Source organism: Marmota marmota, unplaced genomic scaffold (assembly GCF_001458135.2).
Source record: "Marmota marmota marmota unplaced genomic scaffold, marMar, whole genome shotgun sequence".
Taxonomy (NCBI): domain Eukaryota; kingdom Metazoa; phylum Chordata; class Mammalia; order Rodentia; family Sciuridae; genus Marmota; species Marmota marmota.
The window spans coordinates 4,341,177-4,365,546 of NW_026000224.1; the positions used below are offsets into that span (position 1 = coordinate 4,341,177).

Here is a 24,370-nt window from a genome sequence, read left to right on the forward strand (position 1 = left end):
ACCCTGAATGTCCCCTCCTGCACTCCATGTCCCCTCCTGCTCTCCATGTTCCCTCCTACCCTGCATGTCCCCTCCTACCCTGCATGTCCCCTCCTGCTCTCCATGTCCCCTCCTACCCTGCATGCCCCCTCCTACCCTGCATGTCCCCTCCTACCCTGCATGTCCCCTCCTGCTCTGCTTGTCCCCTCCTGCTCTCCATGTCCCCTCCTACCCTGCATGTCCCCTCCTGCTCTGCTTGTCCCCTCCTGCTCTCCATGTCCCCTCCTGCTCTGCTTGTCCCCTCCTGCTCTCCATGTCCCCTCCTGCTCTGCAGCTCCCTCATCTAAACAGACACAGAGATGAGCAGCATCACCGCCACTCCTGCGTGTAACTCTTTCCATCACCAAACACAATGACATAAGTGTACCCACACCTCAGTTAACAAAAGTCAAAGTGTTTCCATGCTCTCTTGGGAGCCTGAGGCCTGCCTGGAGCCACAGTCACCGTGGAGAGTTATGCTGAGGGACATAAAGAGGTACATGACCACTCAAATAAAATGGCTGTCACTCTCTCTAACAGGAGGCCAAAGTACTTCTAGTTTTCCCAAGAGAAGAAAGCGCATGTGGACTGTCGCTCCCTCCATAGCAGCTGGTAAGTGGTGCAGCCCAAGTGTCCTGCAGGGGTGAGAGGTGGACAGCACGGTCCTTCAGCTCAATGGATGTAACTCAGCTCACAAGGAAGGGAGACTCTGTCACATTCATATGTCCAGGGAGAAAGGCCTGCTTGGGGTGTCAGGCCAGATATTTCATACTGGTTCTCCGTGGGAAGGTGCTGCTGTGCTTTCCAACACCACCTGTCCTCATACTTTCAATTGAGAAGAAAACGTTTTGGGGCTGTGGTTTTCTTTACAAAGCACCCTGGCTTTACAGAAAGAGAGCCTTCGGTTCTCACTACAACTCGGCACCACTCAAACCAGCAGCAGATCCAGTGACTGAAGGTCTGAAATAAACCAGGAAGAGCTCAGATTCAAAGTTGAACTGAGCACCCCTGACCTGGCCCTTGGGCAGCAACAGCCTTGGCTATCAGGGCCCAGGAAAGGACACAGCGGACCTGCAGGCTTCTGAGCAGCTGCACTATGGAGGTCAAGAACCCAGAGCCACCATAGGGTTTCCTTTCTGGGTTGATCCACATTCCACGCCTCTAGCATAAGCCTTTGCCCCTTTTCACCTGTGCACAACTCCAAGTCAGGAGACTGATGGTCACCCGGCACCAGCCCCTGTGTCTGGGGCCCCAGAAGGGCATTGCATGACCAGCCCTGGTGAAGCCTTCCTAGCCTCCTCCGGAGGCAGCCTGCAGACCAGTATGTGGGTGGAGGCGAGGAGGGGACTGCTGCCCCACAATAACAGAGCTGGGCGGAACAGTGCAGTGCTAGGGCCCTCTGACAGAAGGTGCCCATCACAGGAGGGGAGGAGAGCTGCTCCTGCGTGGAGGGCCACACTTCTCCTCCTACGACAGCTCCCTCTGCCTCCAGGGTCTAGGATAACCTTCTCTCTCCAAGAACTCCTGCAAGGTGTTCGAACAACTATTTTTGAAATAAAAAAAACTTGGCACCATTAATTTAGCTCCTACTAGGACCATCTCTAACGCAAACTTGCATAACACTTTCGGGGGGAAGGTCCCACTGACGGGTGTGCTGCAGCGTGCAGGCGCTGTATGGTCCCAGTGTGAACAGCGCCGGCGTCTGTACTCTACCTAGGTCTTCCTCCGCTGGCCCTGGGAAGCTGAGGCCCGGCTGGACCAGGTCTCCTCCTTCTTCCTCTGCAAAGAGAGAAACAAAGTCACACTTTACTATGGCTCTGATGTGGCTTCATTGTGCACGCGCAGCTGCAAAGCTCTTTACCACCCACGTGGCTCACCCAAATGAGACACTTGTTTTCCTCAAGGGCCACTGTTCAGAGCCCAGCATCTTGTGCCTAACCTTGGGACCCACCACCACTTTTTGTAAAAACCTGGTGATAAAGGACATGGCCCTCCCCCAAAGGCAGGAGCTCAGGCCGCTGGTGAAATGGCCCTTGGCTTCCCTGTGGCTGAGCTCTGGGCTCCGGGGCCTCATCAGCATCGGGACGGCTGCAGGGACTTGGCCCTCTCCCACCCTCCTGGCTCCTTCCAGCCAGGTGGGTCTGGTGGGAAATACCCCCACCGTCCACAAAGCTCTGTCTGCCTCCTGGTCCTCCACGGGCAGAGCCGAAGTCACTGCTGCGCGGCCTCACACTGGGCCACCCTGGTCAATGTGCCCAAAGCAGCACCTTCACTTCCCACTGGGAGCCCCTCGGGTCGTGGGCTTTCATTGTTCACAGCTTTGCCGTCCTGTGCCTGGGACAGCCTGGGCCACATGGCACTGTCCCCTGCACAGCTGAGGCTGCAGAGATGCAGGGAGCCGAGTGGTGCTTTATCCCGCTAGCCCCTGGGAAGCCGGGCTCAGGGTCAGCTGTGGCCTTGCCCTGGGCTCTGCCTGGATAACCAGGCACTGTCCTCCCAGGGCCATGGGCCATCTGGGCGGGGTGACACCGGGGCTTCCTGCCATGGCAACAGTCAGGCACACAGTGCTCATCGGGAGCAGGGTTCTAGGAAGGGTGCCTTCCAGCAACATCACACACGTGACACTTGTATAAATGCACATGGGATGTGTCAAGATGAAAGCCTCTGCACACACACAAGTACCTGTGCACACACACGTGCGCCCAGGTGTGGCCATCCTGTGGTCCTCCAGCTCTCACTGGTGGCTCTGAGGTGCCCCACACCTGTGGGCCTCAGGGTCAGAGTGTTGGCCACACACAGGTCTGTGCGGGACCGTAGCAGTACACGGTGGCAAAGCCTGGTCAGTCTGCTGTCACCCTCTGAACCAGCCTGTCAGAATTTGCTGTCAGGAGGAGGGTACGTGGCGGACTGGCTGCAGAGGCACTGAGGAAGGTGCCCGGGCTCCCGGGGACATGGTGGGCTCCTGACCTCCCAGGCACTGACTTAAAGAGCTCAGGTCTGAGTTGTCACGGATCTTAGGACAGCCTGTTCTGGTGGTCTAGCCCACGGCTGGCCCACTCCAGCAGGGTCACAGCACTTGCTCGGTCTGCGTTTCCTGCTGATGAGCTGGCCACTGCAAAGCTGTCATCCCAGTGACCACACCAAGCATATTAACCCAGGAGTGGCCTGTCTTCATTTGTTTCAAAACGCAACAGGCCTGTGGACTTCAGTAGTTCATGGAACATAGTCACTGTGTCACCCTAGAAACAGGTGCAGGCTGACGGGTTAGGATAGGATTCAGGGGTGACCCAAGAAACAAGTCCCTAGCCTCAGTCTCTCTCACTCCCTGGAACACAGACAAACAAGTGTGGGCTTGGACTCACAGGGTTTGAACCATGAGAACACGTCCCATTGTTCAATCAGGAGTGCACTGCCACATGCAGAAGCTGGGCGGACGGTGGGCACAGCCAAGACATGGGGCCACAGGCCCACAGAGCTCGGTGTACAGGAGGAGCACACCAACATCCGAGAACAGCACCCAGGGCTGATGGTGGGAGGGTATGGAAGTCACCCCTAAATCTTTCTGGAAGAAAGCTGGCTGCACGGTTCACCTTGCTGCTCATCAGATCGGGAACACAAGGCGAGGCACAGCCTCACTCACACAGGACCTTCCAACTGTGGAGCTGTACCAGGCTCAGGTCTGGGCATCGATGGCGCTGGCCTTTGGTGCTGCTCAGGGTGCAAGTTGGTACCTTCCTGTCCAACAAGTCCTGTACTCCAGCCTGATTCTGTATGTGCACCACCCACCCACCCCTGCCCAGAATCGTGCCAGGCAGGCCCCTGCTCAGCGGGCCCCCGCTATCCAGGAGTCCTGGTGCTCCTCGCACCTCGGCTTCCACTGCTGGGGATTCACCATGCGCCTGAGGAATGCGCTGAGCAGGCCACACCAAAGGACACGTGAGGCTCTCAGATTCCACGTCCTCTCTGCTGACGCCGGGGGCCCCAATCGGCCCTCAGGTCAGAAGACACGAGGGCATTCGCTCATAGGGCACATCTCTCTTCTGCCTGCCTGCTATCCCGGGAACCACTGGCTGATCATGTCACAAAAGACAAGTGCCATCTACATGAGACTGCTGTGTACAGGGACGACAGCTCCCTGGGCTGTGCTCCTCAGGCCTGCTCCTCACCCTCCTCCTCACCCTCCTCCTCACCCTGCTCTCGATGCCCTCCCAGGCTGTCGCTGTGAGCCTGAGCTCAGCTCCTTTTCCCACCGTCCCACTGAGCGGCTCAGCCAGGAGGTGCTGGCGATGGCGACTGGGACATGAATCGGCTGCGGCATTAATGGGCCTCCAGGCAACACCCTGCTCAGACTCCCGTCACACTTGCTTAACAGAAATAGAAAAGTGCCTCAGACTGAACAGTCCTGGAAACGGTCCCTTACTCTTCCGAGCGCCTCTAAGGAGCTCCACCTTCAGTGCAGAAGCAGTCTTTTACCGCTTCGGCTCCTGCCGGAGTCCTCTTCCTGACTCGCTCTCTCACGTGCTTTCTGGCTGAGTCCACTCTATGACGTATCTTCTTATATACAGAATTTGATGCTGTGCTCCCTCAAGCTTGACCCTGGGAGCCTGCTATGCACTTGTGGGTGGGCTGGAAGGAGGCCTCCTCCCACAGTCAGCACCCACCCTCCAGGTGCAGTGCCCTCACTGACACGGTGCCTGGGTGACTTGCGAGGAGGGGTGTTCAGTGTGCGACCTGCCCCCCCAGGCAAGCCATCGCACCTGACCCCGGCCCGGGCTGCACTTCAGTTTCTCTGGAGTCCGCTGCCTGCCTCAGGTCAATGGCTCCCTACTGGCCCGGACCCTGGGTTGCCGAGGCAGAGCTGAGTGCTCTGCAGCTCTGAGCCCTGGGCAGGCACCATCTTGGCCCACAGGACTGCTTGTCCACTGGTCATGGGATGAGTTACTTCAGACTTAAAGCTACTCACTGCCCTGAAGGGGGAGAGCCTGTGCGTCCCAGAGAAGGAAGCATGGCACTTCCTCAAACCCACCTCCCAACCAGGGACCAGGTGGTGTTTCACCAACTATTGACAGTGAGGACCAGAGAAGCGGAGCTGCCCATCTGAGGGCACCCAGCCTCGGCTTCCCCGGCTGGCCCAGACCCCATGCTCTCCTCTGCTCGGTGAGCCAGTCCTGCAGTTAGCCCAGCACTGGCCTTCCCCGACAGGCCTCTGGGCACTGATGGAGGTCAGAGAGAAAATCTCCCATAGAGAGGCAGAAGAGAGTGACAGTGGAGTGGCCAGTGGGCCACTTCCAGGAGAGTGAGACTTTCACGGAAGCCGGAGTCGCCTTGCCCTCTGTGGACAGAGCAGTGCCATCTCCTGGGCTGCTCCGGGGGCAGGTGGGGGTCCTGAGCCACTGCCTAGGAGACTGTGGGCCGGGCAGCCCCCTCATTCTCTGCATCTCTGGAGGGCATCGGAGTGGATGGGGGTGCTCAGGGCTGTGGCTCCTCCTGGCCCCCACAGTCTGCTGCTCTTTCTGTCTGTCACTTTTTAAATCTGTGTCACTCGGGCTTGCTCGCATCTCCCTGTGGGAATGGTGGGGAAGGCACTGTGCCCTGGAAGAACAGGACACAGAGGTGTCAGGCACACAGGGCTGAGGGACCTGCCCCCCTAGGAGTGCACTCATGGAGCAGACAGCTTGGCTCCGGACACCACTGCAGGCAAAGCTGGGTGGGATGCACAACCTGGCTGGACAGGTGGACACGAGACCTGCTGTTTTTGACGTCCCTGGCCCATGCTCTTCCGGCCACCAACTCCCTCTACCCTTATCACTAACCCCTAGACAACAGCCCTTGGGACCCGCTTCTGTCTATCACTTTAATAAACCGGCTACTCGGCTGTGGCCCTTGGTGTCCGTGGATCTCAGTCTCTGAACGTGTGAGACCAAGCACCCACAGACCCTCGCATCTCACTGGGTAGCAGGCCCTCGGGGGACAGGACTTGCCCACAGTCCCACAGAATGGTGCTTCCTGGCTGCGTCTCCTGTAGCACCTCCCTTTCCTCAAAGGACTTCTAAACAGAACCCTAAGCTACTGGACAGAGACTAGGGGCTGCTCCGGAGGAGATGAGCAGAGCTCTCTGGGCTTCTCTGCAGAACCCCAGGAGGGGCCTGTCCCCAGCCTGGCCCTTGGTTCTGGAGCTGGCCACTTCCTCTCACTGCTGCAGGTGTTCTCTGGTGCGATGTCTGTGCCTCCCACTGGACAGGAGCCTGAGACTTTGCTCCAGAATCAAGGTGACAGAATCTGACCATCACCAAAGGCCATGGCCTCCCACCCGCCTTCCATTTCAGCCTCCGTGGGGATCTGGCCTGGCCCTCGGAGGCATCTCGCAAGGCCAGAGGGGAGGAGAGGCAGCCGTGACCTCTGGTGTGGCCTTGGCTCCAGCTTGGGCCTCTGATCTCTGGCTCCACGGCACCCCCTCCTGGTGCCCCTGCCTGCTCAGATCTCCTGCCCTCTGTGGGCCCTGGTGGAGCACACACAGCCCTCCTGGCTCCTGGCACGTCCCTGCAGGGCACGACAGTGCTCCAGTCTGTCCTGAGAGCCGCACCTTCCGCCCTCTCGGCTGAGGCTCAGCCAAGGCCTCCGTCCTACCTGTGAGTGTGCCTGAGCTCACCTTTGAGTCCTTCCTGCCTCACTCCGACGCCTGCCACTGCCCCTGGCTATCTCAGGTGTTCTTCTCCTTGTCTGTCTCCTGTGTGCTGCACCTGGGCTCATAGACAGTGACCCTGAGGGTGGGGAGAGCAGGTGGGCAGTGGACATGCATCCCCGCAGCTCTGTCTACAGCCTAGGCTGCAGCCAGTGAGGTCCTTGCTGCAGCCCCTGGGGTGGGGCTGGCCCAGGACAGGCCCATGGGCCATGCTCCGGGGCACCCAGCCCAGGACCCTTGGGGGCTCCGTGTGCTGAGTCATCCGCCAGGTCCGGGAGGCCGTGTCCCAGGGCCTGGGTTCTCTGCATTCTCGAGGGCACATGGCTGCTGCTCTGATGACAGGATTGAAGGTTCCTAGATTGAGGGCTCATCTGTGCTTGGCAAGACAATGGCACTGATGAGCCTCCAGCCTGGCTCCTCTCCCGTTCCGCCCAGCTGCACCGCCCCGCTGCCGGCTCTTCTAGGGAAATGCAGAGAGGCTCCTGATTCTAGTTGGGATGGAGCAGCGAATCTCAGCAGATGTGTCCCTGAAGTCCGCAGGACTCCCACAAATAGTTCAATGTCACACAGATCAGGCTAAGAGAGAGCTCAAAGTCCCCCATGCAGTGCCCCCACTCTGCCAAGGGTGACAGCAAACAGCTCCAGCAGCACCTGGCGCTGAAGTGGGTGTCTGCTTCCCAAGCCGGGAAGGAGGGCAGCACGGAGCTGGGCTGGCCCCCACCGCGCATTTGAACGCTGGACACATCTCCCAAACGAATCCAGTATGATTAAGAGCAGCACACCCTTAATTTCAAGTTCTTGACTAAAAAGAAAAAGATTAAAAAGTGCTGAACTAAAAAGGCAGTTCATTATTTAAATATGTGAAACTTCACACTGAATGTATCTGTCTGCAGTTGAACTTGAACATTGACACTCATTATATTTTATATAATATGCTTTAAGTCCAAATTCCAAACGCAGGCGGGATTCAATTCTTTGCACTAGGAGCAAGTACTTAGTAAGGTTTTAGACCACAGATTCCTTAAAGATGTGTCCACCTGGAAAACACCACTTTAAAGACAGAATAAGGAGCATTTTACGAAGCTTGGAAAATGTGGCCTTCCAAACCAAGTGACAGCTGCTCATATCACACCATCCAAGTCTCAGAGATGGCAGTGGCTGGTGTTTGTTGGGTCGGTTTGAGGTGACTAAGGGAACAAAGCACCAGGCAACCGCGAAAGAACAACCATCAGGCACCAACAGACAAGCAGTGATAACCACCTGTCAATCCGCAGGGTCTCCTGACCAGTCCTGGAAGGACATGGGTCTCAGCAAGATCCTCCCCAACCAACCCCAGGAGGACAAGGGACTCTAAAAACCTCCCTTTCCTGTCCCAAGCCCTCCCTTCCTGCCCTAAACCCAATAAAGTTCCAATCCAGCTGAGCCAGGGTGCGACTGCCCCAGACCCTCTGTGGGACTGGAGGGTCTCGTCCGGGAGTGAATCTCAATAAAGCCTGTTCAGCTGCTTTTAATCGGCCTCTTTTTGCTCACAGGTGCCTGCCCTTACAGTGTTGAAACTGAGATGACTCCTGCTCTGAGGAACAGCTAGTGCTCATTTTAGTAGAAGGTCTGGGGAGGGCTCCGGAGGACCCGCCAGGCCTCCAGTTATATCACATTTCCGAAGAGCCATGAAGAATTATTAGGGTAAGTACGTCCCATGTAACATCAGTTGTTTCTGAAATTCAAGTGTAACCTTATTTCTGTTTGTTCGATCTTGCCTTGCCACCCCTGGGAAAGTTTTGGAAGATTCGGGTGCTCCTGCCTGCCCCCCAAGAGGCTGTGACTCAGGCTCTGGGGGGGGGGGCAGAGAGTCCAGTTAATGTGCCCACAGGTGAACCTAGTGTGCGGCCAGGCCTTCGCTCACCAGCTCTGAAAGAGCAATTTATGAAAGCCTGCCCTTGGCCTCCCAGATACGCTCACCCCTGCCCAGGCTGTGGCCAGTGTCCTTGAGGGTACAGGGAAGCCAAGGGTGACCCCTTGTGCTGGCCTTGCTGGGATCTGACCTCACATGGGGGACAGAATCTGTCAACAGTCTGTCTCATTTTGTTACACAACATGCTTTCCGGCTCGCAGATGTGTCCCTGAATTTAAGGCAATTTAATGTGCATTGGGTTTAAACGCTCCTGAATTCTTTATTTGACATATTGTCTTAATCTTCTACTTGATGAACTTCTCACATCTGGCTTTGCCTCTCCATGTCCACAGGGCTGACCAGACCCCCAGGCGAGGTCCTCGGATATGGCAGGAGTCAGGAAACCTCCAAGTACATTGCACCTTTTCCTGGATTGTGTGCAAATAGCTTTAGGGTAAGTCATCATGCTCCAGTTTGTCCTTAAATAAAATGACAAGCCTTGATTTTCAAGGGTCCAAATAAAGCAGAATGGTTAAATAAGTTCAGAACAGTTATGGAGAGCGATGGAGAGCCTGCAAGTGCTCGGAAAGTCCGAGCAGGGAGCCGAGTGAGAAGGCTCATGCACCCCCTGTGCGTGACACCACTGGAAGAAGCCTGGCGCCGTCTACCAAGGCCCTCGGGCCTCTGTCTCTGATTGGAGGGATTTCAGCTGCATTTGATTCTCCCCTTTCCATTTTTTTGTGCTTTGCCAATGTTCTCGACCAGCTGCAAGCCTTTTGTAAGTGCACAGTCCTAAAATGCTTGGCCTTCAATGGTCTGCGGCAAAGCCACATCTGGACGTCCTTCTTCTCTGGAATTGGACGGCCTTGAATGAAAACGGATAGCGGTAAAATGGGGGGGGGGTTCATCTCCCTGATAAGCATCTGTTTCTCTCTTTTCTCACCAGAACAGCCCTGAGGGGCCTCCTGCCCAACCTCCTTGAACTCCAGGCAGAGACTACAGAGGCTGGGGACCAATTCTGCCTGCCCAGTCCCACCAAGCCACCTCCTGAGCACGGTTCAGAAGGAAGGTGGGACATGGCAGCCATGACAACCATGCACCTTGCTCACCTTCCCCCCAACACCAGGACCTTGATGACCCCTCGGGTCGTGTTTTCGGGTTGACCTGTTGCTGGCATTTCCTGATTGCGACCACCTGACCTCAGAGCTGGAAATCACTTAATCTGAGTATTAAATGTCATGGTCTCCACCTGCAAATTAGAGGAGAGTGAGGGGTGGTCAGTGATTGACCCCAAGTCCTGTGGCTGCTCAGCAGAGGTCAGATTAGAACATGGGTCCTACACTGCCCTTGAGCTCCAAGGTCCACACTTTGCCCTGTGCTGCTCCTGGCTGTGCCAACCTCTGGGCCTGGGGGCTGCGGGACTGTGTGCACCAGGGTCTGCCCTGCCTGGCCTTCCCCTCTCCCGCAGGTGTTCTGTTGGCCCTGCTCTTCCTCTCTAAACCACTCTTCTTCTGCACTGACACCTGGAGATGCCAAATTCACGGAGATGAATGGGAAAATGGATGCCAAAGGGCCTTCACAGAGCTTGTACGCTGTGCCTAGTTCTGTCTCCGCTCTGCAGACTCCAGGCCCCTGCTACGCTCTGCGAGGGGATGCTCTGTGCAGCTGCTGGGATGTGTGGGGAAGGGGAGGGTCCTCCAGTTCCCACTGTGGGCCTCCCCATGGCTCTGCTCCCAGTGGGTTTGTTGGGAACCCTGAAGAACGTCCCAAAGCCTGGAACTGTGGGAGGAACTGAGCCCCTTTGACCTTGTCATGGAACATTCTTAGCCGTTCCCAAAGTTCCTTTGTCTAAATATCATGCAAATGGCAATATTTCCCCTGTGCTACTTCACCAAATCTAGGGTGTCCTGGGAAAGACTAGCAGCTCCCAGCATGCTCAGTGACCACTGACCTGGTCTTGCCCTGATGTGACTGGGTATACCTTCAGACAGCCTCTGCACAGAGCTTTGCTCTCCTGGCGTCCACCCCATTGGGCTTGCCACCTGGGTGGGCAATGCCTCCTTGGGCAAGGCCTGTTTTCAGCATCACCTTTCAACTCCAGCAACACTGTTTAAAATGCGTGTTCTGTTGTTCTACAGAACTGAACAAACTCAATCTGTTGCATGCAGAATTGTATAAATCTCTATATCAAAATATTTCCTGGCTACAGTATTGCTGTCTGCTCAATTTCTAAAAGAAAGCAACTTCAGAGACATGATTTGTGGCTGGTTGTTTTGTGCCCTGAGTCTTTGTAAATGCCCAGTTTTGATACTACTTAGCCTTAAAACTGAATTTTGATCTATATCCCCAGGCCTGGCCATTATTCATCAATTTCATGTTGGATATTAATAAAAGTGAATAATATTTGTTAAAAATGACAGACGAAACTGGTTACCTATTAGTCATCGACAAATTGCACCCAAGGCTTCATTCTTCCTTTTTAAACACACTGCACAGCAAATTCCCTTGCAGGGACCCAACAAGGACAGGGTTTCACAGCAGCACCGAGACAGCAATTCATTTTCAAAGCCCTTGGATTCTGAATCGATGGGGGTTTAACAAGTTTTATAGTTCTCGCCCTGAAATTCATCCAAAATCACTAAGTAATGCTGTTGGCCGCTAGGCCAGCCCAGTGTACCAGGCCCTTGTAGGCTCCCTGCGTGGACTGTGCTGTGACCCTGGGATGCAGATGGACACTGCACTGTGGGCTGCAGGCTTCCCATCTGCAGAATGTTGAGTCACAGCTGCAGGACGTGTGCATTTTAACGCCACGGAAAGACACAAACACTGCCACTACAGAGACATCTCCTGCCATGCACACCACCCAGCAACTCCATTTCTGCAGTGAAAACCTGGGTGACTTCAGGAGGAAACCGAGTGCCAGCGACTCCTCATCTTGAACATGCCAAGCAGACAAGATTCTGGGTCTCTCTCCGCCCAGTTAAGGCAGACGCTGCTCAGAACCATGTGGAACCAACAGGCTTCAAGCACAATGCATGTAGCATCCAGAGGTGGAGCGTGGCTGCAGGAGGGGGCTGAGGTTCTGTGTGTTCCACAGGCGACTCCTGGCTCCATGGCCTTTGCGGCCTCTTACAAACGCTGCCCCAGCACATGGCTGGCACAGCTTCCCTGCAGGCTAGCTAGCTCACGTCTAGGCTGAGGCAGGTTCCGGCTCGTCTGATCTGGGGCTAGCGCCTCAAGCCTTGGTTGCCTGATCTGTAGACTGGAACAATGCCGTTCAGGTCAAAGGCCTGGATGAAGTGCGAGAACCCCAGGGACCTCGGCAGTCTGGGGCCTGTGACCCACACTTGGTTTCTGCCTCCCTCCTCGTCGTCCACACTTCCCTGAATTCAGATGGCCCCTGGAAGGTGCTACTCACCCATCGTATCCTGTCAGGGGGAGCTGGGCAGGACAGGAAGGCCTGGCCAGCACACAGCGACCTGGCCAGCGGTACGTGAGAAGCACGGAGGTCCTGACACCATGTACTGCTGGCCCACTGACTTCTGTAGCCCAGAGCCCTCCCCGGCCCCCTGCGCCTCCCACCCATGAAGAGGGCCCGTGCTTCAGACCCTCTGGTGTTCCCAGTCCAGTGTTCTGAGGAAGGAAGGCGCGGTGCCCACGACACGGAGCTGCCTCAGTGTCGCACCACAGGGCCACAGCCACATGCGCAGTTACGTCCTGACCACAGGGATTTCTCTTCATGGAATATGTTACTTAAATCTGTGCCCTCCCCACACAAAGTGCCCTGGCCGTTGTGGCTCTAGACTGGCCTTTCACCAGCATTGGACATGCATGACTGCTCCGAAAAACATTTCCTGCATTTGAATAACAGATCAGTCCTGCCTGTCCTCCAGGGTGGAAAGATGACACAAGAAATCTGCAATTCATCACCTGCATTTATGGCAGAGAGCAGGTCTGGCTGATCCACCTCATCTAAATTAGGCTAAAAAGCTTATCCTAGTTGTCTGGCAAGATGGGAGAAAGGAAGGCAAGAAGAATTATGGGAAAATGACAGGGCAGAGTGTTAGAGTCACACAGATTTCCAAGCTCACTTCTGTGACTTCCTTCAAGGCTGGTCATGAGCGTCCACCCTGTTCTCCACAGCTCTGCAGAGAAGATGGCAGCACCTGACGCTGAAGCGTAGCTCCCACCCAGGTGTCCACTCTCCCGAGAACTAGAGATCACATCTGCTCATCAGCATTGCAGCCCACAGCCCAGTGGGTCAGCCAGCACGGGGCCCAGCAGGGGGAGGACAAACCCACTTCTGTTCCAGGAGAGACCGACCTGGCCGGTGACTCTGTGGGAGGGTGCATGCGGGATCACAGAGACCCAGGGCAACCTGTTACCACCCTCCTCGAACTCCCCGGGCAGTTAGGGATGGCCTGAGTTTTCACAGATCCTCCATGAGAGTTTAAAAATTAAAAAAAAAAAAAAACATGAACATTTGTATCACAGGCCACTCTGACCAGGAGTCCCCGTCCAGCTCCTACCTCAGGGTCTATCGGTCAGAGGCCCCAGACCCCTCTGAACACGCTTCAAGGTTCTATTCCCATTCTTAATGATTTTTTTTTAAAAAAGAAATACTCTAATTCCCAACAAATACTAGTCTGTCCTTCAAACAGCACAAAGGTATCCAGAAACTGAGCACACAAGATGGACAGCAAGGGTGCTGCTGGACAGCCTCCTCGCGGCTAGCGTGGCCTCGCCTGGCCTGCTCCCGGGGCTGGATGGCAGCCAGCCCTCCCAAAGTGCGCACAGCGACACTGCTCTGGATTCTAAGCCACCCGAAACACGTGGCCTCATGCACGTCCTCCCATGCTGTCCTGCAGCCAGGGCCACAGAAGCCACTCGGCCCCTGGGATGTTTCTGGTGGCTGTGCGTGTGGCCAGTTGACCCCCTCCATGGGGTGTGGCCAGCTTCCTCCTGGGGGACATTGGCAGGGGCTGTAGGCGCAGGAGACGGTCGAGAGCCTCCTCCAGGTGGCCCTGATCCTGCGTCAAAGGAGTCAGCCTGACCTGAGATGTGACTCGAATGCAGCTCCCGGGCCACCAGCATCAGAGGTTTGGGTGTGACTCCTGAGACCAGTGCCTTAGAAAACCACATCCAGTGAAATATCACCTCACTGGACTTTTCTTCCTAAGACTTCCAGAAAAGCCCTTGCGGTGGGAAAGGAAGAGCGACTCTCGCCAGCCGAGCCACTGTGCTGGTCGGTGGTCAGACCCCCATCTGTTTAAGGTCACTGCACATCGGCCACGTGGGCTGAATGAGGAGCCTTCACCCCTGGGCTTGCTGTTACCTTGGGCATTTCTTTGTTCTGTCAGCGCGAGCTCTGTGTCTGGCAAGTCATTTACAAGTGACTTAACAGGGACAGAGGGTCGCCGTCCCGTGTGCTTGCTCCAGTGGCATTCTTCTTGCTTGATTTAAGTAGTTTTTGAGCAGAGTGTGTGTGTGCAGGCTGCCTCCCTCCTCTGCAGGCTCCTGAGCATCAAGCGTGCAGAGGGACCAGCTTCCCTGTTTCCCATCCTGTTCTCTCCAACTTCCAAGGGAAAGCAGAGGCTCTGGGGAGACGGAAAATCAGGGCCCAGCCTCGGAGGCCCCAAAGCTCCTCTGGCCCTTCAATCCTGGGCAGGAGGAGAGAGCCAGCTCAGTTGGATATGGTTGAAGCTTGGTCTGTAGCAGACCACAGGGACCAAATCTGCACAACTTCCTCTGTCCTTGGGGGGAATGGCTGTCCTCTCTAGACACCTGAGCATCTTCCCTGTTTCTCAGGAGAATGCACAATGTGAAACAGTCAGAGCTCTCAGGAGAACCACCAGTCACACCCACAGCCCAATTTAGATTTGCAACTGAGATGCTTTCACAATAAACCCTACCAGGGTGAATGAGGACAGCGTCCACATTTTCCACCCCAGTGATGGTTCCCATGTGCTATTCATCGCACCTTATTGCGAAGCCCCGTGGATTCCAGATACCACAAGATTAACCGCCAGCTGGGCCACAGGGGCTTCTGATGAGGTCCACAGAAGGATGACCTGGCAATCAGCTGTGTCCCCCAAACTGAGGATGGTTAGGCCCTTAGCATACCAGGAGGGGCAGGGGAGATGGAAGTCAATGACGGCAGGAATGAGCCAGCCGCGCCACTCACCCTCCTAGAGGGTCAGTGGGCCAAAGGAACTGCGATGGCCACCTGCAGCTGGTCGACTCAGTCCTCCATCAGGCACAACACACTGCTGCCCACCCTTTAGGGATGAGCCCGACTTTCACGTACCTGTTTACAATTACTTGGGGCCCAGTGTACTGTGTTCTCACTCCTTATAGGAAACCGACCTAGTTCTCATGACCAAGCTTCCCCAGGAGGATCACTGGGAGGTCACCCCCCAGGAACCCGGGGACAAGGGGACACATGCTCTGAGCAGAGGCCTGTCCTCACCCTGCTGGGCGCTTGACACGGCCTGCCCTTCCAGCTCCTCTCTGCTGGCCTGGTGACCAAGCACCGCGTAGCAAGCCTCTTCTCGTGTTGGGAATGGACGTCACCGTAACTGGGTGGTCTGTGAGACCTGTGGATCCTCTCCCTCCGTGACACTGGAGAGTGCCTGCCACCTGTGTGGCCCAGGGCTGGGCTCCACCTGGCTGTGCACACCTCTATCCATCCTGCCCAGGTCCTCTGTGTCTGTAGCTCAGACTGCGGGTTCTGAGAGCTGCCCTTCTGCTTGCTCCAGTGCTTGCTGCAGAGCTGAGGACGTGCTCTGCCCTCTGGGCCTCTCAGACTCACATCTGGTGTCACGCTGGCACCTGCTTCTCTTACACAACCTGCTGGCTGTCACCCAGGAGGATGCTGGAGTAACAGCCCCTGCAATGAGAAGCGCCACTGGATTGCAACATGACGTGGCTCCCACGAAGAGCCGACTCATGCAGACACAGAGCAAGGGAGAGAGAGACACAGGAGGGACAGCCCTGAGCCCAGGAGAGGTCGAGAGCAGTGGGCGGCCAGTGATCAGGACGTAAGCAGTGGCCCTAATGTACCTGGGAGCTGACAGGCATTGGAGGGGACCCGGGGTGCACAGGCCACGTCTGCACCCCACCCTCATCATGTCATGTGAGCTGGGAGGTTCTGGGCCCCCTGAGGCCCGTGTGTGTTGTCCTGGGCAGGTTCTGGAGGACAGGGCCAGTGGCATGTGGATGGCTCCCAGTGGTCAGCCTGAGGGGGAGACGACCAAGGTGGCCTGGCTCTTAGGGACAAATGCAAGAAGATGAATAGCTGAGTTCAACTGAGGAAGATGAGCAGAGGAGAGCCGCCGAGGCAGCTCCTGCATGCACGGACCCGCTTCGCTGCCCGCCTCGGGCAGTCCGCCATGGTCACTGGGATCCTCAGGGGCTGTCTTCCCCAAGCCCATCCCCAACTGTGCCTATCCAACTGCCCTGGGGCGTAGCCTCGTTTGGCATTGTATCTCCTGGGCCCCCTTCTGAATCATTCTGGGCCACGTAATCTAATTTTCCGTGGGCTGCGAGTCTGCGAACCCATAATAATCCATATGTTTAAACATGGGAAATAAATGTCAGAAGAAAACCCACTGGCCACCTGGGAGCCACACTGCTCTGGGCAGACAGGCCCAGGAAGGCCGCTTATCATCGCCACAGACAGGCATGGAGCAGGGAGGTCTGCATCAGACCCTCGGCCGGCAGCTGCTGTGCCTCACGGACACACTGCCCAGCAGGACGCCTCAGGTGGACCCACAGAGGACTCCTGAGCTGGCTGTGAGGGGTGGGCAGGGAGAGGGCCGTGAAGATGGCCAGCAGCATGGGAATGTGGGCAGGGCACTCCCGCACACATCGCTGGCCGTGTCCTCTGTGTCCATCCTGGCACCACGGGATGGCCTGTCCCCTTCAGAGACCTGAACTCGGAACACAGGGGCTTCCTTCCCTGTGTCGGCCAGTCCAGCCTCCCACACGTCATCCCACCATGCTCACCCTGGGACGAGCAAACCCTCTGGCAACCAAAGGTCCTGTCTAGAGAGAAGGAGAAGTGACCTGCGGTGGCAGAGGCCATGTGCCCAGTCCCCGCAGGCTAAGCCTGTCTGCACACCCAGACCCCTGGAGGGCGGCACAGGGCCCGCAGACGACAGGGTCACGAGGTCAGCAAGTCCAGTGAGAACACTCAGTCGTCACCAGCAGGTCCAGGAAGCCACCAAGCCAGTGGGACTGACCCCTGGGGCTGACACGCGGGACAACCATCCTGAAGTTCCTGAATTTGCAACGGGGGAGGAACCCAGAGGAAGCACCGGGTGAAAATGCCCAGGAAAGGGCTCGACTCAGCGGGACACGCACCGCTGCTCGTTAGTCCCAGTGTCACTGTAAGGGCAGCAGCCTCCCAGCCCAGAGCCAGGTCGGCCCAGGTGAACAGACCTGTGTCCTAATGTGGCTTAAAACGAGAGCGCCGGGGCAACAAGAGGATGCGCTACTTGTCTCAGACATCTGGGCGTGAGGACTCAGGGAGGATTCCAAAAGAGCTTTGAATTTCTCTTCAAAAAGTCTAAGACTGAAGCTGAGAGACAAGGGCCAGGCCACTCCCACAGCCCGTCTCCACCCTCGGGCGCGGGGTCCTTCCTCTGCCCTTTCCCAGAGGGAGGCCTGTGGCCTGGTGTGGTTCTTCAGTCACTCCCACCGCACCCGATAGAACAGGCCCTGCCTACATCCTCCTGCAAAGGAATGCTGGCCAGCTCTACCACTGCCAGATCAAACCCGGAGGGTGATCATACAGGATATCTGTCTTTTTAATAAAGAAAAGGCAGCTCTAAGGTCTCATAGAGGAAAACAAAACAAATCACCTGCAGAAACATCGAACCTGTCCTCTTGGCTGGAAGGAGAGTCCTGTAAGTTGTACTCTCAAAAGAGCACAGAAGAGTGGACACTCATGCTGCCTGACCAGCCTTCCCTGGTCATCCAGAGCCATGGTGCCATTCCTGCCCTGCAGAGACCCGGGAGTGCTCTGGACAGGGCTCCTAGAGGACACGCGGCCCTGCAGGATGGGTGAGGAACAGACCGCGCGGAAGCTGGTCAGTCCCAGCGTCGTCACTGATGCTCAGGATTGATGGGAGAAAGAGATGTCAGGCTTCTCCGTGGGCCTTCTTGACCAAGGCCGTTAGGGCCCCAGCAGCACCCGTCCTGGTTGAAGCCACTCAGCAACAGCCAGCAGCACGGCTCGTGCTAAAGAGCAATCACGGGCCGTGAGTCAGCCAGCCTCTACGTGACTGCAGGGTTCCGTGGAGGAGAAGGAGTCCCTGCAGCAATGGCTGATGCTCTGAGGGCCTTACAGAACAGACCAGGAAGCAAGAGTCCCCTGGACGGTAGGTGGTCAGCATGGTAAGCCCACAGCACCAGGCCAACATCACTGACCTCTGTCAGGCCTTGGTGCACCTACTCTTAGACCCCAGCCGCTTTCGGCTTCTGGCAGCCGGCTCACACGAGGCCAGCCCCGGGCTCCCGGCCCAGCTCAGAGCTGGCTGACCTCCCCTTCCTGCAGTTGCACGGCCAGCTGTGAGCTCCATGCAGCAGAGCTCCTCTTTTAGCTGCAGGGCCCTTGGATCATGGGGATGCACGTGGGGTGTCAGCCCATGACATTGTCAGCATGCCGTCACCCGAGTCCCTGAAAGCCTCTGTGGTGCCCTCCAGCCCTGGGAACCCAAGGTGCCTCTGCTCCTTTGCCTCTGCCTTCCAGGGACGCAGGGCAGAGGACACTGCACGTCCGTCCGTCTGCTTCCCTGAGCACACCGCTGCCCTCAGGCTTCCCACCTGCCCAGCGCTGCGACCCCTGCCGTGGCCAGTGCCCACTTGGCCTGCCACCTGGAGTGCTCCCTGGATGGATGCACTGTGTGGTCACCTGGGACACGCAGGGTCCACGCTGGTGGTCGGGAGGACTCAGGGCGCGCCTTTCTGTTCATCCTAGTGGGCTGAACGATGCTCCCGGAGCCACAGGCGGCCTCCTAAAGCCATGCTCACTGGCTGCAGGTCGCTGTGGTGCTGGGTGTGTCTGCTCTTCCCATTTCAGTCACCACAGGTCCGACTTCCTGCGGAGACCGCCGAGGCCGGCCTCCCCAGAGCAGCCCGTGGAGCCTCGGTTCTGGAACCTCGGGTGCCGCCTGTCCGCCCGCACCTCTCTTGCTGGTGCTCTGGGTGTGGGCAGGGCAAAGGTGGGGAGAACAGTTCCTTCTTATTCCCCCTTGTCCGGCCTGGTGCCAGGGCCCCTGCTCCTGCCCTTATCCCTGTGAACTTTATTCTAAAATAACATGGGAGCCATTCTGGTAAACCACTCAGGCCAAGCCATTTGTCCTAAAATAAGACAAAATGCCACCAAATCCAGCTGACCTGCAGCCAGCACCCCTGCTCAGAATGACCTCCTGTGGGGTGACCGCTGCCGGCAGCCCTCACCCATGAAACCCTCTTCTAGTTGGGCTCCTCTGCTTGGGATGTACTTCCAAGGTCTCCAGGTGCAGTGTCACGTTCTCTGAAGGCTCTGGCCACCTGGGGTCTTGTCCTTTCCTGCTCTGGCAGGCCACAGAAGCCTGAGGCGGCTCCCAGGGCCCGTGGTCTGACTGTCACATGCAGTGGCTGCTATGAGAATAGGCCTCTGTGCTGCACCCACCGCTCACCTTGAAGCCGCACCTAGCCTGGGCTCATGCCAGGACCCACGGCAGACCTGTGATGCTCCGCTGGACTCTAGGAGCCGTGGAGATGGAGGCAGGGGTCATGTGTGCACGGCAGGGGTGTGGAACCTGTTCAACTGTCATGCAGAGCTCCATCTGAGTCCAGGGGCACACTGGAACGCAGGGACCCGAGGCTCACAGGGTCCCTGAAGCCCTTCCTGTCTTGATGAAGAGCCATTTCTCGGGGGACTTGAGCAGAGGAATGGGAGGGATGGTGAGGACGGGGCAGGAGCCAGCCTGGGAGCTCACCCCACACTGCTGAGTGACAGGTGCCAGCGTCGCTTGAGCAAGGCCAGCTCAGAGGCCAGTGGGATCCTTGATTGCACGTTGAGCTGGTGACAGGTGCAGGTGGCAAGGGCCAGGCTGAGCAGTCCCAGGAGGGGAAGTGGCTGTCAGGATGCGGCACCTTTATCAGATCCTCAGCTCCGGGGGGAAGCCCGTGAGGTGGCTACATGGGGCTGACCACTAGTCACTCCCACTTGCACTGTGCTGAAGAGTTCACCCAGTCACTTGGGGACTTAGCCCGCCTCGGGTACTTAAGAGAAAGCAACGTGGACCCAGTTCACGCTCCTGCTGTAGCCAGGCCACGGTTCAGCCATGTCTGAGCTCATTGGTAATCAGGAAGGGAGTAAATGGCAAAATCCTACATTTGCAGAGAAGATATTAAAAATATTTATCAACCCTATGTCACAGAAGCAGCCGGAACGAGTTCCCACACTGCTGGAGGGGCTGCTGGTCATGGGACCGCAGAGGCCCTCTCTGGACAGTGGCAGGGGACTTGCCATGTGGCCCAAGCAGCTACCTGCAGAGGCAGCAGGGCCCAGGGGGCCAACCTTGGCGGGAATGTGACTCACGCTTTAGTTAAATTGAGTTCCAGGGACGCCGTCTCTGGGCGGCCCTAGAGAAACGGCCCGGGGACATGCTGAGGAGGCCAGCAGAGCGTCTGCCCACAGTAGATGCCCTCAGACAGCAGGAGCTCCTGGGAGGCCTGTGGCTGGCTGACTCTCCTGGGGCCCAGCAGCAGCTTGGCAGGAGGACCCTGGCACTGCAGAGGAGGTGCTTCTGGCCCTGGGGTGACCCGGGGTGATGGCAGGGTGCCAGCACTGGAGAACCCTCAGCAAAGACAGGTTGCCACCTTCCGAGGAAGGCAGGTGCTGACAACACGGAGCAGGTGACGCCCCGCCACGCATTTGTCTCCACCTGCCTCCAGCCGTTTCCGGAGAACCCTCCCGAGTGGGCCAACAGGAAGACAGCCTCCTGTGGCAGGGGGCCAAGATCACACCCCCAGGAAAGCTGGGACACACTGCAATGCTGTCTGCAGGGGCTGGAATGGCACTGCGTTCCTGGACTGCGTTCTCTCTGCGCCGGGCAGCTTGGACGCCAGCCCTGTGCATTCACAGGAGCCGGCAGTGGGCTCTCTGCGGGCAGCTGCCCACGGCTGTGATCCCGGAGCACCTGCCTGCACCTTGCCCCTGGCTGATGTGACCTGAGACCTCAGGCGGTGGGATGAGGAACAACATCTGAGTCATTTGCTGGGGGCCTGAACCAGTCCCTGTCAGAGGAATGGATCCCAGCATCACACATGGCCGCTGCGCAGTGGGACAGGGCTGGCATGTTCTGCGGAGATCACGCCTCTTCAGGAAGCGGCCAGCACCAGACACCGTGCTGCACCGACAGCCCTTTCCTCCAAGGAACCTGTTGCCAAGCAACCCACGCTGTGTGGCCACCTCCCGCAGCCTAGGGACCACAGACCGACTGCACTGGAGGGGGATGGGTGGGCGGCCTCCGTGCCTCCCTGCCGCCGGCCTGTGACAGGCCGTTTCCAGGCCCTGCTCAGCAGCGGTGCCAGTGCTGCCTGGGGCCCTCTGCGACACTTGTTTTGGTTTGTGAGACGGGAAGCCAGACTCACTCTCCAGACTCAACGCCTTCCGCAGGTCCCCGGCTCTTTGTGTTCCACGGAGCGTGTGATGCTGCATCCCCTCCGACCCGAAGGCTTTGTGTGCGGACACTGGCCTGGAGACCAGGCTGGCCACACAGCTCAGCAGGCCGGGCTCCGTGAGGACGGTGCAGGCTTCCCCCTCACAATGAAGTAAAAACCATCCTCTACACCCAGCCCCAGTTCTCCAAAGAGCCTGTGCACAGGTGGATGTGAGATTTCCCCTCCTGAAAGCCGAGGACATGGAGCCTGCTCTCATACGTGAGAATGCACAGGAAAAGGTGTGCAGAGTCCATCTGCAGGAAGGACTCGGGCTTGGCAGTCCTGGAAATCAACCCCACGTGGAAGCCACCCGGATGACTCCCAGGCACAGTGGCTTGGAGGGTCACACTGTGACAGGGGAGTGGGTTAGTCCTGTCCTGACCCCAGTGTGCAGCCTTAGCATGATGCCCGTCCCCACTGTTTCCATCCAGTGTGGCCATCGTGTCACCACATGGTTCCTGCGAGGACCGGTGCAGTGAGGGTCAACCCAGCCAGCGTTTGACTCTGCCATGCTCCACGGGTATTCGTGAGAAGACTCAGAGTCAGGCTCGTGGTTTCTTCCCAGGGAATCAAGACAATCCACAACAAGACCCCAGTGGACAGCAAGTGGGTGGACATGGGGAGGGGCCATGGGGCGTTGGGGCAGGCGGTCTTGAGTGGCCATGGGGGTTGGGGCAAGTGGTCTTCAATGCAGCACAATTCTGAAAACGCAGATGCTGCTCTCTAGCCTGTAGCTCCCTGCTCAAAGGAGACACAGGGGACAGGACGGGGGCTCTGGAACCTCTCAATGGCATGAAGGGTATTCTTCTATGGCCATGCCTTTCCACCCCAGGTGGGTAGTCATCCTGCCTACACCATGAAACGAGCATTTGCTGACTTTATTCCACTAAATATGGACAGGTCTCAGGGTAGACGACCTGTCAGCTCTTCTGCTTCCCATTAAGGAGACAACAGAATCATAAAGTGCCGAGAGAGAGAGGCCCTAAGTAAAACTGGCAGGTCTTCTTGGTGCCATGGCCAGCTCATATTTCATGTGTACACACCATTAATCAGTTTTACCGGCGATGCGTGCTTGGTGTTGCAGACAATTTGAGGAAGAAATGACTCTGAGCCCCTTAACATGATCACCACGGTGACCAACCAGTGTGTGAGCAACAGCCCGTCCCTCAGCTGCACCACTGATGGAGGGTTAAGGGCGTCGTGACTTCCAACAGGGGCAAGACGCATTTGACAGACAACCATCTCTTAACCCAGTCCCTGCATCGAGATGTCTGGGACAAGGCAGCGACGCTGGGGCACACGTCTCTAAACTCTCAGCCACTTCTGCAGCCCAGGGTGCACCTTGGTCTGAGAAACTGAGGCCAAGGACGTGGGTGCCGGCCACTGTCAGGGGACATGCAGAGCACGGCCCTCCTGCCGGCTTGCCCGGCTCTCCTCCCGGCCCGGGCTGCACCTCTGCACACTGAGAAGTCTCCGTGTTCTCTTGCTGACCTGAAGCATCACAGCTTGTCATGGCTGCCCACCGTGAACGTGAGGGTGGATTATGAGCGTTATTGGAAACCACCCCTCAGACTTAGGTCTTCTTTAAAAATGCAAATACACAAAAATACACAAAAATGCAAATACACAAAATGAGGGGAAAGAATTCACCCCCAAATTCCCAATTTAACCTATTGGTTTAATCTACTCAGAAAAATGTTACCTTTAAAAATCTTGCAACTCTGATGAAACAGAAGTCTTGCATCAGCCTCAGGGACACTCAGAGGGCAGAGAGGACCTGCTGATATGCAGCCCTGGCCTGCCGTCCTGAGAAGGCTGAACACTCTGTGGAGGCCACCACAGGCCATATCCCAGTGCCCGTCCTGCTGACCCAGAAGCCTGGCTCCTTGGCACCACGCAGGGCTCTTTTCAAAAGCTTCAGTGACACACAGACACAGGAGTCACCTGTGGAGACGCTCGATACGTGGCTTTTAGCAAGCAATGAGCACCCTGGACAATTCACCAGCATGTGTCTCACTTCTGCTTTTAATGGATGCCATTTATGTTTCTTTGGTGGCACTTTTTGTTTTATTGATTAAAAAGCTTAATTTGGCACAAAAAAGATCTGATAGCGATTTCTAAAGAACAGCTTGTACTACTAAGTTGGCAATTTCTGAGGTCACCAATCTCAAGAGTCCTCCAGGTGCAAGTATCAAAAGACACACAGTCATCTGTGAATAGTCCTGTGATGGCCTGGAACCCACGTGGTGCCGCCACTTCGTGAGACCAACGGACTTCCGTCCTGTTTAAAGGGACGATGTGGTCTTGCGCCAGGGGAAGCTTGCACCGCAGGGCTTTAACCAGCCTGCAGTGTCCCTGGAGATTCAAAGACACATCTTTCAGGGACAGCAGAGCTCTGGGCACTTGGGTTCAGAGACTAGAAAGCTTCCTATTTGCAAAGCCCTGTAGTGTCCAGCTCTGGTAGGAAAGAGGTTATTCAAAAAGCCAGCAAGAAGGTCATCTCCAGAGTAAATACTAAGTGGTAGCAGAAATCTGTTCATCAAAAACCAGTGGAGAGGGCTGGGGTTGTAGGTCAGTGGTGAAGCACTTGCTTAGCTTGTGTGCAGCCTGGGTGCGATCCTCACATCCCATATAAATAAATAAAATAAAGGTCCATTGATACTAAAATTTATATATCAAAACAAACGGCTGGAGAAAGCCTACATGGCAATCAACAGCAGATCCCTCACAATGACACTGACGAGTCCTCCCTGGCTCAGTGTTTGACACAGGAGTGGCTCTTCCTGGGAGTGGCATGACCTGCGCCAGGTCGGAACATGGTCTGGAAGCCCCTGGCAGGACCTCGCAATCCCACGTGCTGCCCTGAGGCCGAGCTGAGGCTCTGGCTGTGAGGAGCAGGTGCACCCGCCTTCGCAGAGCTCCGGCTCCAACTGGGACGCCCACCTGAGGCGGAGGGTGGGTTTCTCTGAGGGGGATGTGAGTCTGGCCTGGGCTGGCGTCGGGAGTGGCCTCGCCAGGGACCTGCCATTGGATCCTGAGGGGATGTTCCTCCCACCCTGGGG

General features: G+C 56.8%; 1 protein-coding gene across 1 annotated transcript in view; it reads right to left on the minus strand.

Annotated features, from left to right (window-relative positions):
* Dlgap2 (DLG associated protein 2) overlaps positions 1-24,370 on the minus strand; it is a 476,272-nt gene that overhangs the window by 117,998 nt on the left and 333,904 nt on the right. The window contains exon 4 of the mRNA XM_048792849.1: positions 1,732-1,797. Coding sequence (XP_048648806.1) covers positions 1,732-1,797 — 66 coding nt within the window. The remainder of the gene's footprint in view (positions 1-1,731; positions 1,798-24,370) is intronic.